Source organism: Mauremys reevesii, linkage group 4 (assembly GCF_016161935.1).
Source record: "Mauremys reevesii isolate NIE-2019 linkage group 4, ASM1616193v1, whole genome shotgun sequence".
Lineage (NCBI taxonomy): Eukaryota > Metazoa > Chordata > Testudines > Geoemydidae > Mauremys > Mauremys reevesii.
In genome coordinates, this window is record NC_052626.1 from 121,165,731 (window position 1) to 121,179,097 (window position 13,367).

The 13,367-nt window shown below is 55.8% G+C and overlaps 1 protein-coding gene across 1 annotated transcript; it reads right to left on the reverse strand.

Annotated features, from left to right (window-relative positions):
* Positions 1-5,666: 5,666 nt before the first annotated feature.
* Positions 5,667-11,604, reverse strand: LOC120402767 (cytochrome b561 domain-containing protein 1). The gene is made up of 3 exons (XM_039533110.1): positions 11,409-11,604; positions 10,499-10,536; positions 5,667-9,102 (listed from the first exon to the last, which is right to left on the reverse strand). The coding sequence occupies exons 1-3, from the start codon at positions 11,530-11,532 to the stop codon at positions 8,599-8,601; spliced, it is 666 nt and encodes a 221-aa protein (XP_039389044.1). The 5' UTR covers positions 11,533-11,604; the 3' UTR covers positions 5,667-8,598.
* Between the last annotated feature and the right edge of the window lie 1,763 nt (positions 11,605-13,367).

Below are 13,367 nucleotides of genomic sequence, written 5' to 3' on the forward strand. Positions count from 1 at the left end.
GCAAGACAGACACCTGAGATGGCAGCTGGACCCCAGCAAGGCTCTGCCTGGGAGAGATGGGGACAGGCATGCTGGATGATGTGCCAACAGCCAGGCTGAGAAACAGCGTGAGGCTGGATCATGAGCTAAGCCTGCGACGTACAGCCCCAAACACCCCCCCAGTGCAGCGGAGACTGACTAAAAGGCATGGTGTACTCTGTAGCAGGCTGGAGCACTAGATGGCACTTGGCAGGGGAGCTAGCAGTGGGGGCTGGGCCAGCTGACATGTTCCAGGAAAAGTGCAAACAGGGCCAGTTCACAGCACTGGATGAAGATCAGACAGGGTATGAATGGACATGGGTCTGGCTGTTAAGGCACTAGATGGGTTGGGCTGGGTCCATGCCCTGGGTGATCTTGGGCAGGTCACTGAATCCCAGGGCCCCACCTCCTGCTTGTATGGTGTAGCCCTTTCTCTCCCCTTCCAGCTCTGTTTAGTGCCTCCATTCCTCCTCTTCCTATGCATTTGTAACGCACCTAGCACAAGGTGGCCATGTTCCCGGTCAGGACCATGAGGCACAGCTGTAACACCCAGTTTAATTGGTCAAACAGAGGAGCGTCCATCACTGCCTCGCAGTCTCCAAGATCGCCTCTCTGGAGGCTGCATGAAGAAGGGGGAGTTGAAACAAGCATGTTACCCTCTGCATGAGTAGTCACCAGAGAGGGCTTAACTCAGTGGCACAGCAACAGTGTGAAGGCTGGGAGCAGCAGGGGGCATCCCCTCTCTGGACTCCAGGGAGACACCGTGGGGCTGGGCAGGGGCTGGAGGGCAATGGGCTCCTTACAACGGAACAGCAGAAGGATTCCACCACCGGAGGCCTGGGCCCAGAACTCCAGTCAAAAGGAGCGCGGGATCAGAGGCACTGTTTTGAGCAGGAGTGCGGTCGGCACTCCTGTATGCTCTATGCAGGGGATGAAAGCGACTCGGAGCCTTCTAACAACAGGAGCAAATCCCAGCGCCCCTCGGGAGCTGAGCCAGGCCGTGTCTCGGGCTGCTGAGTGAAAGAGGGGGCCAGAGATCAGAGACCAGTGGTCCCGAGGGGCAGCACTTTCCCTGAGAGCTGAAAAGAGCAGGCCAAGCAGCGCTGTTCACTTGCCTGATAGGCCCTGCCGAGCTCCATTGTCTGCATGTCTGTCAAAGCTGCCGTTTGGGGCCAACCCTCAGTCTGCTGGGTTCAGCGGCCAAACGGCAGCCACACTGGGGGGGGGGGGGCACGGGCAAAGGGGGGCACCACCCCATGCTGCCTGGCCGGGGGAACTGTCAGCACTAACATCCAGGACCCTGCAGGACTGACTTTGACAACTTAACTATGAGACAAGGGGAAGGCGGTGAGAGAGAATAACAAAGCTTCCCCATCCCACAGGGGTCTGCAAGGGTCAATAGAGTAATGATTGTTACTGTTCCGACATTACAGTACCATGGCCCATATCAGGCCCATAGATCGACTGATCCCAACGTGCTGGGGGCAGGGAGAGAGGCTGAGTTGCACCCCAGGGAGGGATGTTTTCTCAGGAGCGATCCAGGACCAGTGCTTGGACAATGCACTCCAGGCCTAAAGCAGACATACCGGCCAGTGAAGCATTACTAGCCTTGGCTTGTTGCAAGATCCGGGACTTCACAATCACACCACCTTGTCTTTCCCCACCACCCCCGAAGGTAAAGAAGCCGCTAGCATGCAGGATTGACTCAGGGCCACAGGCAGCCTGGGATCCTCACTGCGTTTGACAGGACACAAAACGGTTGCCTGATGCTTCATGAGATGTCGACCTTTGTATCTGTCACCAATCCCTGGGTCTAGTGGGGGGGAAGGGGAAATCTGGCACTGGCCTAAGGTCAAACATAGCTAGTCCCAGCATGGCACAATTTTCACCCCCCAACAACCAGAGCAGCCACACAAGCAAGGCCCTGGGAAACAGTACAGGAGGGTCGACAGCTGGAGAGAGGGGACAGGGGTCCCTCAGCTACTCCTCATCTTCCCTCCTTGGCTGGCTGGATACTGTTGTTAGGGTGACCTCTGCCTGACTTTGTTTTACAAATTATTTAATCTCCCCTCCCCCGCCCCAACATCTGTAGGGCCAACTTCCAAGTTCCTGTGTCCACCCAGCGATGGGCCCGGCTCTGTGCCGGTGACACAGGCAGAGCCCTTGGGTGCCAGCCCTGAGCGTCAGCAGCCAGAGCTGGTGCTCTCGGGTGGGGCCCTGGGGAGAAAGGGGCCCATGTTCCAGGGGGAGGAGAGGCGAACTTGGCAGAACTGCAGCCCAGGGCATCCCTCCAGCTATGCTAGCGGAGCTGCCGCCAGGCAGGAATGCAGCAGCTTTCACCCACCCTGTTCCAGACCAGGGCGCGAGCTCCGCCGCAGCCTCTCCCGGCAACTGGGGCAGGAGGCTTTAGGGTGAGACGGAGGAGCTTTCAGCGGCCAAGCTGTGAAATATCCAGGCCAGCTCTGGCGGCTCTCCCTCCAGGAAGCCTTTGCAAACAGCTCCCCCGTGTGGGCAAACATCACACCAAGCTCCCCGGCCCCGCTCCGCGCGGCTCACAGCATCACAGCACTTCCTCGGGGCAGCTGGGGCTCCATAATGTCCTGATTTTATAGGGATAGTCCCGATTTTTGGGTCTTTCTTATATAGGCTCCTATTACCCCCCCACCCCCATCCCAATTTGTCACACTTGCTGTCTTGTCACCTTAGCTCCATCCAAGGCGCATGCAGGCCGGGCCGCCTTCAGAACCCCCAGCTCAGCAGCACGGATCACTGACCGGCGAAGTGCTTTGCTGTGGCATAAGGATGAGGCAGTGATAATGTATCAAGCCCCTACGATGCAAGGACAGAGGGGCCAGGGTAGGGCAGAGCCTGACATTTAAGAGATCCCCGGTTCAATTCCCTGCCCTGCTGCAGACGGCCGGGGCAACCTTGGGCAAATCACTTAGGTCCCTATCTGTGCAAAAGCACAAAGAAACGATGGGGGTAACAGGACTGCCCCCATTTCAGGGAGCTGTGCAGTGTGAGGTGCTCACACTCCAGCAATGGGGACCATGTAAGTACCAGAGACAGCCTGTCTGGTCACCATGTCATCTCAGCCATGCCCTGGGACCCACTCAGCTTCTGCCCTGTGAAGAGGGGGGAAGCTATTTTCCTCTTCTCCCTGCCATCCTGGTGCCCATCAGATGGGCATGGGCAGACGGCTCCACATGGCCGTTCTAGATCCTCAGTGCCGCCCCCACTGGGCCTTCTCTTCCCTTCCATCTCAGGCTTGGCCCAGTGGTTTGAGCAGCGGGACTGAAATCAGGAGATCTGGGTTAGCTGTGGGATCTTGGGCAAGTGTTGTTCCCTCAATTTGCCCAGCTGTAAAATGGCAATAAAAATAACCGGGGGGGGGGGCTCATGAGAATAAAGTGATTAGTGGCTGTGACATGCTTGAGAGCCTCTGATGACAGGTGCCATACAAGGTGCAGTGCTGCTCACTCTTCACTCAGACCCACTGGCTCTGCGGCAGCTGCATGGTGCTTGGGCACTCCTGCCCTGGAGAAATGAATGAGGCCAGATCACTTCCTGCCAATACTCTGCCTGTCTCGAGCCCACCCTCACCAGTATTCAGAATGCCCAGGGCTTTAGCAGTTCAGTTAGGCTCCACCAGCCCTGCAGGTCAGGGAAGTGTTCCCCACATTTTACAGATGGGAAATTCTGGCACAGAGGGGTGACGTGTTTGCCCATGGTCACGTGTCAACAGCAGACTGGGGAAAGGAGCCAGATCTGACTTTTAGGCCTCAGCTTCAGCCACTATCTTGTCTCATCCCAGATCACACACACAAATGGCTGAGCCTCACGGGCACAGTCATGGCACCCCAGTACCATGCTGCCAGCAATGCCACATGCCATCCGCATACGCCACAAACAGAGCACATCAGGCATGGTTGGGATTGACTGAGGTTTCATTGTTACACACAAGAATTACATTCCATCACTGGGCCCCAATTACTGCAGGGCTGCGTTTTCAACACACAACACAGGCTAAGAGCGCACACAAACGCACCAGCCATACAGATGCCAAACACCTTACCCGTTACAATGCTATTTGAAATGCAGAGGACAGAATGACAGCAATAGAAGAGGGAAGAGCCCTCTGCCACAGCGCGATCTAAAGTAACCTGGAGACTGAGATCATGGAAAATGAACCATTCGTGCCCTAGTTTACCTTGACACTTTTCCGCTGGAGTTCTTGTGTTTCAAACATAATCCAAATCCTGCTCTGCCTCTCCCTCCCACCCCATGCTGCTGATGAACTTTTCTGTGTGCCTTTTAGACACGTCTAATTAGATGGACTATTTTCTCTTACCCATCCCCAGAGCCACCACCTACTCCCCCATCCCGAAGCTGGCAATCACAAGGGCAGAATGCTGGCTTGCTCAGCAAGCTGGAATCAAAGTTTGAACAGCAAAACCCAGCAGGTGTGGGATGTGATCAGAGAGGCCCAGAGAACCTTCGCTCCATCTGTCCCCCCACCCCCACCCCCAAGTCCATCTGCCCTAGCAACCTTCAGTCCATTGCAGCCACTCATCTGTCTGCTCTCCCTCTCCCCCAGGCTACAGTGCTTCTGGTTCATTTCCACTCCTGCTATGATCTGTAACAAGATGTGCCATAATGAGGTCTATGGAGTCAGATATTGTGATGCTTGCTGCATGCCATGGTGTGCCAGACAATGGGCTACTGTACAAACCCCAGCTGTACCTGGCCCATCTCTGCGAACAGCAGCTGCTGATGGAAACTGTTTGTCAGAGAACAAGGTCCTGGACTGCAGGTCTCCCAAGAAGTTATCTCAGAGAAAGCAGCTGCTTTATACAGGTTTCCAACCCAACACAAAGCAGAGACAGTTCGGTATTTTTATAGTGCCCAAAGGCCCTCCCCGAGATCAGCGGCCCATCGTGCGAGGTGCTACAGACATGTAGGGCACAATCCTGGTGCATGGCTCTGCACTAAGGAAAAGCTCAGTCCGGATTCCGACTGGTTTGGTTGGCAATGCTGCAGGGAGACAGCCGGGTCAGGTTCTTCAGCTCCCATGTGGTGGCAAGTTCCCTCCACTGGCTCTCAGGTGGAGTGCAGCTGTACATACATGTTTCGCATCCCCAGCGCCCAAAGCCTGAGCTTGCGGGGTGGGGTGGGCATGGCTGTCCCATGTCACACCGGGAAGCACCCAGCATGTGGAAGGCTCCATATAACCAGAGAGGAACGTGGCTGTCAGCATTCAGGATTGAATCATAGAATATCAGGGTTGGAAGGGACCTCAGGATGTCATCTAGTCCAACCCCATGCTCAAAGCAGGGCCAACACCAACTAAATCATCCCAGCCTGACCTTAAAAACCTCTAAGGAAGGAGATTCAACCACCTCCCTAGGTAACCCATTCCAGTGCTTCACCACCCTCCTAGTGAAAAAGTTTTTCCTAATATCCAACCTAAACCTCCCCCACTGCAACTTGAGACCCTTACTCCTTGTTCTGTCATCTGCTACTACTGAGAACAGTCTGGATCCATCCTCTTTGGAACCCCCTTTCAGGTGGTTGAAAGCAGCTATCAAATCCCCCCTCATTCTTCTCTTCTGCAGACTAAACAATCCCAGTTCCCTCAGCCTCTCCTCATAAGTCATGTGCTCCAGACCCCTAATAATTTGTGTTGCCCTCTGCTGGACTCTTTCCAATTTTTTCACATCCTTCTTGTAGTGTGGGGCCCAAAACTGGACATGGTACTCCAGATGAGGCCTCAATGTTGAATTGCACTTCATTAGTTCCCTGAGATGGAAGACATTCCCAGCGCCAAGCGGCAGGCAAAGCCAATGCCTTTAGACCACAGGGCAGGGACTTGGCCCAGCTTTTTGGACCCATAACACAACAGAGAGGGGGATTCAGTTGGGTTGAACGAGCTGGAGCCACTCAGAATGCAGCTAAAATGGGGAATGTCCTGAGCTTGGAAAGTGCAAGGATTGCTCCTGCCGTCTTCGCAGGGTTAATGCAGAGTGACACTGCAGGTGGCGTTTCAGAAAGAGGAGTGAGTCTTTGGGGAGGGGAAGGATAGCTGGCAACCAAACCCCAAGTGCACAAAAGAATCTGCACACTCTTTCATTTTCCAGTCGAGTGGGACTGAGCAGAAGACAGCACAAGGGTTTCAGCAGCATGTTCACAGCAAGAGCCATCAAAGGGCATCACAGCCCTTCCATGGGTCTCCATCCCGCTAGCACATCTGCCTTGCCCCTGCTGCCACCCCCATTCACGCAGTGATAGTCTGCTCACTGCATGTGTCCCCACACTAGCATAGTAGCTGATCCTCAGGAAGGATAGCGGCCTAGCAGAGCTACTATTTAGCCAGGGCTGTGGTGCTGAGGGTCCCAGGTGAAAACCCCACTGGTGACACATACGAGGAGGTGTGGGGGGCATGACATTGGACATTCTGTTGGTGCAGTGCCAGCTGGTTAGCACCTCAGGCTCCTGTTCTCTGCTCTGGTCCTTCATCCCCTCCACAACTGCCCCACCCTGACAAGTATTCAGGAAAGAAGGGGTTAAATGCGTGATTTAACCAAGCACCCACTCCAAACAGGGGCCTCTCCCCAGAGCTGTGCAGGTTCCTTGGATGCTGGTGAGATAGCAGCGGAGGAAAAGGAAGAGCGTGAACTGGCAGCACCTCCAAAAGGGAAATGCAATGCAAGGCAGTGGGGCACCTTCCCTGAGATACTGGAGGCAGACGCCCACCGCAAGTCCTGCCATTAAAATGGTTAAATATGGGAACAGTGAGAGTCAATCAGCTCCTACCCCAAACACGGCCCTAGGAGCTTTGCTGCTGACTAAGGCTATGTCTACACTACGGGGACTATAGCAACACAGCTCAGTCGCCACAGCGATGCCAGCACACACCCGCAGTGTCAATGCAGCCTATAGCCGGAAGGGGCTTTTCCATTGGCACACGAACACCACCTACCTGAGTGATGGTAGCTAGCCTGATGAAAAACTGCTTCTGTCACCCCAGCTGTGTCAACACCGGGGGTGCAGTCAGCACAGCCATGGCAGTCGCGAGCTCTGGAGCTATGCTGACCTAAATTTTCAGTGGAGCCCAGGTCCAAAGCCCAAGTCATTGCGAGTTACGAAGCCCCCACAGCTAGTAAACCTACCCCCAGGCTACACCTGCAAAGCCATCCCCAGCCCACGAAAACCCTAGGGACACTGCAAACTTGGTTCTTTCCCATTACAACCCACTGAGCTAACCCACGGCCTCTGCCCCAAAGCGACACGCGGATACAGACCTGCCACTGTCAAGTGCTGCAACTGGCCTTTGAAACAGGCGCTTCTCGGAGGGGGATGTGGAGGGTGCCAAGAAACCACCTCCCCAGGATCCCCCCACCCCATCCTTGGCTAAAGTTAACTCAGTGTTTGTCAAAGGGACTATGCAGAGCCAAGACCTTTGCTCACCCACTGGACGGGTACAGCCTGGGCAGCAATAGTGCAAGTTTCCACACCCAATGCCACCTGTCTATGGCACTACCCTTACCGTAGGATCTAGGTGCCTCAGGCATAGCTAGACCACTAACTCATTTCACACAGGCCCATTTCACAACCCACATTGGCGAGAATCCAGGCAAAAGGCCCCATATCCTTCCAACTGCTCCCTCAGCCTGCTGGGCCCTTGGGGAGTCCAACTACCACAAAATCCAACCCTCCTGCCTAAGAAAAGCCTGGGGCTCTGTGAGAGCCTGCATGGGTCGGGGCTGGGGGGGCATCGCAAAGCCCAGAGTAACATCAGGAACAATAATTAATCCAGTTTGAAGAGAACCTGGGGCCTATTGCACCCAGGTGCTCTTCTGCCTCATTTACAATCCCAGCAGCCCCAGGGGTTGAACGACAAGCAGAGATGGCCAGTGGAGTTCTGTCTCCAAAGATGCGCTGGGGCTTTGCACCCGAAAGCAAAGGGACTCATCCAGGGGCAAGACCAGCTGAGCTGCAGTGCTCAGGGGCAGGGACTCCAGTGTGAGCCAGGAGCTTGAAATCGAGCCCCAGGTCCAAAACCTGAACAAAAAGACATTAAGTGTCTATCTTAGCTGTGATCTGCCAGCTCAGGACCTACGCCCACAGAGCAGCTCTGCTAACCACACAAGCGAAAATGCTCACTAGTACAGGGAGCGAAGGGACTAGCCCCAATGCACCCGTGCACTGTGGAACGAAGGCAGAAGGGCAGGCGGGAGCTCAGACCCGGGGGCGTGGAGGAGGCAGAAGAGGATGGGCAGGCGGGAGCTCAGACCCGGGGGCGTGGAGGAGGCAGAAGAGGATGGGCAGGCGGGAGCTCAGACCCGGGGGCGTGGAGGAGGCAGAAGAGGATAGGCAGGCGAGAGCTCAGACCCGGGGGGATGGTGGGGGGCGGCAGAAGAGGATGGGCAGGCCAGAACTCAGACCCAGGGGAGGGCGGGAGGAGAAGAGAGGAGGATGGGTAGGTGGGAGCTCAGACCCGGGGTTGGGGGGAAGGGGATGGGCAGGCCGGAGCTCAGACCCAGGGTGGCAAGAGGCGCAAGGAGAAGGGGAGGCCGGAGTTCAGACACGCACTCTTTTCTTCGGTAGATGAACGCCCGTGGTCTGGTTCATGATCACCAGGGCAGGGTAGAAGGGCAGTGCCAGGCAGAAATACCAAGCTATCCCTTTGATCTGTGCCTGGAACCAGTCAGAGCAAATCCCGAGGACTACAGTGAAGGTGGCCAGCAGACACACAACCAGGCCACATGTGACATGGTACAGCCTCAGCCGTGCCACAGAGGAGATCCTCAGCAGCTGGGGGAAGCGCAGGCTAAGCCCGCACAGAGCCTGCCCGCAGGTGGCAACCAGAGTCAGGACGCCTAGGAGGCTGTGCCACGAAACCAAGTGCGGGAGCTCGCTCCGATTCTTGCTGGAGATGATGAAGGCCAGGCCCAGCGTGGCAGCCACGACCACTAGCGTCTGCGCGGTCCAGTGCAGCCACACTTTCACCTGGCGGGAGCAGAGGCAGAACGGCGAGTTCTCGGGCGAGAAGAGCAGGATGGCTTCGGGTAGGCAGAGGCAGAACTGGGGACACAGGAGACCATTAGCAACATGACGCCCGGCTGCCCCCTACCCTGCCCAGCAGGAACACTGGCCAAGGACCCTGCGTGGGGCAGCACGTTAGCCCAGAGACAGAAGAGCACAAGGGGCCTTTAGGGGTAGAAGGAAAAGTTCACGCGTCCAGCCCTGAGCCACTCCCATGGGTAGAACCATGAGATCACCACCACCAGTAACAAGAGGGCTCAGTTTACATAAGGGGGAACAGGGAAACTTGGCCTTGACCCTGTGAGTTAGTTCAATCCTAACAAATCATGCACAGTCCTGCTCCCATCATCAGTGTCAGGGCTTTGCAGGGCAGGTCGACGCTGCCGCAGCGTTGGCATGTCGCATGTGGACACTACACCCACCTCCAACCTCTTTCCAGGGGTTGTTTTGAAGCTAAAAAGCCCCCTATTGCACGTTCCTGGGAACTTTCGAGACCTTCCTCCCACTCCAGCGGAGCTCAGGTGGGATACGCTCCTGCAGCCCCCATGTTTCTATTCTGTGGGGGTGGGGGGAGATAAGGGTCAGAAGCAGGGCATTCCAGGCTCAAATACGTATCCACTTTTTATTATTTTTAAACCTTCAGGGAATGTTGCTATTCCCTAAGGCCTGTCATGGGAAGAGGGTTCCTGGGGAGTTAGAATTTGCCTTTTCGTTGTTTTCATTTAGCTATGCTTTTAAACTAGTGTAAATGTGTTTGGAAAATTGTAACTGGTGGCCAGTTTATCAATCAAAATAAATAATTCTCATCTATTTCATACATAGTGGAAACCATCTTTAACTCCTGGCAGTGTAAGAGGGTCTTGCCTCCCACTGTACATTCAGAATTCCCAGATACACACACTTCTCTTACTGATGTTCACAAGCTTCCCACTCTGCTCCAGATGAAATCCCTTCACCCCTGAACCCTTGCTCTCAGCCATTGGCACAGCTGCTTCCACTCCAAACTGACACTGAACCACATCTGGAATCAGCCATCTGCTCAGGGCTAAGAACTACCGTTTGGGGGCATCTTGCCAATCAGGAGAGCACCTACTTTAAAGATGTGGGGAATAAATTCATTGTTGACACCAGATCAGATGCTCTAGAGTCTGTGCTTCTCTCCAACCACCACATCCACCCACTGAAACACTGGAAACCAGACCTCGGGAGTGAATGGGACACACAAGTCCTCAGGAAGATAACACTTGCCGCAATGGATTATGGGCTGAATCCGACAAGGACAAATGAGTGCATGCTGCTAAGGGTGGCTCCATCTGCAGAGTGGGACCCGGGGGGGAAGGGAAGCCAAAGCTACATGCTAACGTCCCCAAAAGGAAACCAAAGCGGCTATAAACCCGGGGACATTTCTAGTAGCTAAACACAAAAAAAAACTTACCGCTATAGACATGAAAACAGGGTGCCAAGAAAACAGACCTGGGAAGGAAAGAGTCAACACTTCGGGTTGGGGCAACACTTAGCACTAAACAGGAAATGATGCTTCATTCACCCATTCTGTACCGGAGCACTTCTTATCACCATTACGTTCCTCTCCCCTGGCTGTAGAGCCTGATGGGGACAATCAAGCACAGAGGGTGCACTGAACTGTCTGGTGCTCTGGTCTGAATCCTGTTTTCCTGATGGATTTGGGAAGGCATGTGGAATACAGCGTTTCAGTCCTTTCTCCCCCTCCCCCATCCTTGGCAATGTTTATTTCTATCCTTGGAGATAATATCCCTTCTCAGAGTTAATCAGGGGCAAGAGGACATGCACATGGGTAACGCTGGGACAGGAAGGGCTCTGGCCAGCCCCAGGAAGGAAGACACCCCATTTCAGAGACCTGGGACAGGGAGGATGTTCTCCACAGTGGAAGAGGGGTCCAGAAGGGGGTTGGGAACTGACTCAGTGCAGACCCCAATGCCCCAACACGGGGGCACTGTGCTATAGGGAGCAGGGTGGAGGCTTGGGAGGGGGCACTCAGTTGCTCTGCAGCCCACTTACCATAATTACTAAGAGGGAACCCCTGACTCTGGCCCCATGTTCCCCTCCCTCAGCCTGCTGCATCCCTACAGCCCCATCACTTCCTCTCCCACAGCATCTCCTCTGGCCCCTGCACCCTCCATTGCCCCCGGCCCCATCCAGATTCACCCCAACACTCACCTGAGCCCACCCAGCCTCCTGCCAAGTTCATGCCTCCCCTCCCCTGGCCCCACACTCCATCCCTGCCCCTCCACAAACCCTCATCAGCCCCCTCCCCAGACTATGCCTCCCCCACCCCGGCCCCAGTCCCCAGTCCCCATCCCACTCACTGGTGCCCGGCCGGGAGAGCAGCAGCAGGAAGAGGGTGAGACCCAGCGCCACCAGGTGCGCCAGGAGGCCGGTGCCCCGCCGCAGCCAGCGGGAGACACGGGACTCCGGGGGCCCGGCCTGCATGGCGGGACCGGGAGCGGGTCCCGCCCCAGCGACACCGGTCTGGGGAGGGGCCGAGGGCGTGAGACGGGGCCGGAGGGGAGAGGGAGGGGTTAAAGGGGGCAGAGGGAGGGGTGGAGCTAGAGGGAGGAGCAGAGGGAGAGGGAGGGGTCGCTGGGAGGGGGAGGGGAGAGGAGGACGGGAGGGGTGGAGCTAGAGGGAGGAGCAGAGGGAGAGGGAGGAGTGGCTGGGAGGGGGAGGGACCAGAGGGGAGAGGGAGGGGTGGAGCTAGAGGGAGGAGCAGAGGGAGAGGGAGGGGTCGCTGGGAGGGGGAGGGACCAGAGGGGAGAGGGAGGGGTGGAGCTAGAGGGAGGAGCAGAGGGAGGAAGGGAGGGGCCAGGGCCAGGGCCAGAGGGGAGAGGGAGGGCAGAGCTAGAGGGATCCAGGGGGGCTGGTGGGAGGATCTGGAGGACTGAAATTAGGGTGACCAGACAGCAAATGTGAAAAATCGGGACAGGGGGTGGGGGGTAATAGGAGCCTATGTAAGAAAAAGACCCAAAAATCGGCACCGTCCCTATAAAATCCGGACATCTGGTCACCCTAACTGAAATCCTAATGGCGGAGCAGGGGTACCTTCCTCCCCTCCCCCTCCATAAGCCACTCTATTTTCTCCCAAGAGCCTTGACCCTGGACCACCTCCCTTTGGGTTCATGGGGCACAGTCCATCTTCTAGGAGGGCAGTCAGCCTGGAGGCCAAAGCCCCATCGCCCTTTTGGGCTGGCATCTCTCTGGGGCTGGTTTCCTGCTGTGCTGGCTGGCAGCCAACATAGGCCGGGATCCCAAAGGGGGCAACTCCATGGGCATTTGAGACCCAGGCCCACACCCCAGCAGCATGAATTCAGCCTTCCCACACAGGGATGTCGCCCAGGGCTCCTGGGCCTGCCCCATGGGCACGCTCTGCTGCTAAACCACTGCCCTGCCTGCCCATTTCTGGGCAAGGATCAGCTGAGTGCTTCTTGCAGGCCTGCTCCAGACAGGCCTTTCCTCACTCCCGCAGCAGAAGGCTGCTGTTCGCATGCGCAGGGCTGGCAGCGCCGCCTACCATTCAGGTTGCTGGACGTTTCCCATTATAAAAGCCTATTTTCAGTTGCTTATAACTTTGCCAAACTTTAACCAATTGGGCTAAAAATTTCCATGCTGGGTGTCTGCTCCAAGCTGATTTTTGTGGGGGATGATGGAGGATTTCAGCCAAAACAGTTCAGCTGCTTCTGAGATGAAGGCTAGTGAAAAATACCTTGTTTTTCCCATGTTAAAAAATTCTGGTCCTCTTTTCTTTGGAAAGCTCTAGCGCCTCCCTGCTTTGGGACAGGGACTTGAAGTTTGACAGGGTGTTAGAGATGTGCCTTTTGCCATCCCTGGAGAAATCTGCCCATATTTGGCCAAGTTATGAGCATCTGAAAAATTGCAGTTTGCACATGCTCAGCTAAGACTTCGATTTTTGCAGCTCAGTTCTCCAAAGATTCTGGCTGCACTGGGTCCACTCCAGGCTGGGCCTCGCAAGCACTTTCCCTGCAAGTGCAGTTCTGGGTTGCTGTGGGTCATGCCGAGGCCCAGCCAGGGTGCCCGACCTCAGAGCAAGGAGCCTGTCTCCTGTGCTCTCAGTGACCCCTCTGGCTGGGTCCAGGCAGCTTGGAGGAGAAAGTTGCGTGATGTGAATGCAGAGGGAACGGGAGCTAGACTTGAGAGCTGGGGCTGGGGAGAGCGGAATGATGTCTACACTGCACACCAGTGTCGGCAGCGTCTAGGGGACATGTAGCGACACACTGCAGTGTGTAGCTAAACATGTCAGTGAAAGGCTG

Excerpts from the sequence above, each read along its gene's own strand:
- LOC120402767 (XM_039533110.1), bottom strand. The coding sequence starts at position 11,532 with ATGCAGGCCGGGCCCCCGGAGTCCCGTGTCTCCCGCTGGCTGCGGCGG. Across the intron at positions 10,537-11,408 it reads GCTCTCCCGGCCGGGCACCA|GTCTGTTTTCTTGGCACCCT; the intron begins GTGAGTGGGATG and ends TTTCCTTCCCAG. Across the intron at positions 9,103-10,498 it reads CTGTTTTCATGTCTATAGCG|TTCTGCCTCTGCCTACCCGA; the intron begins GTAAGTTTTTTT and ends CTGTGTCCCCAG.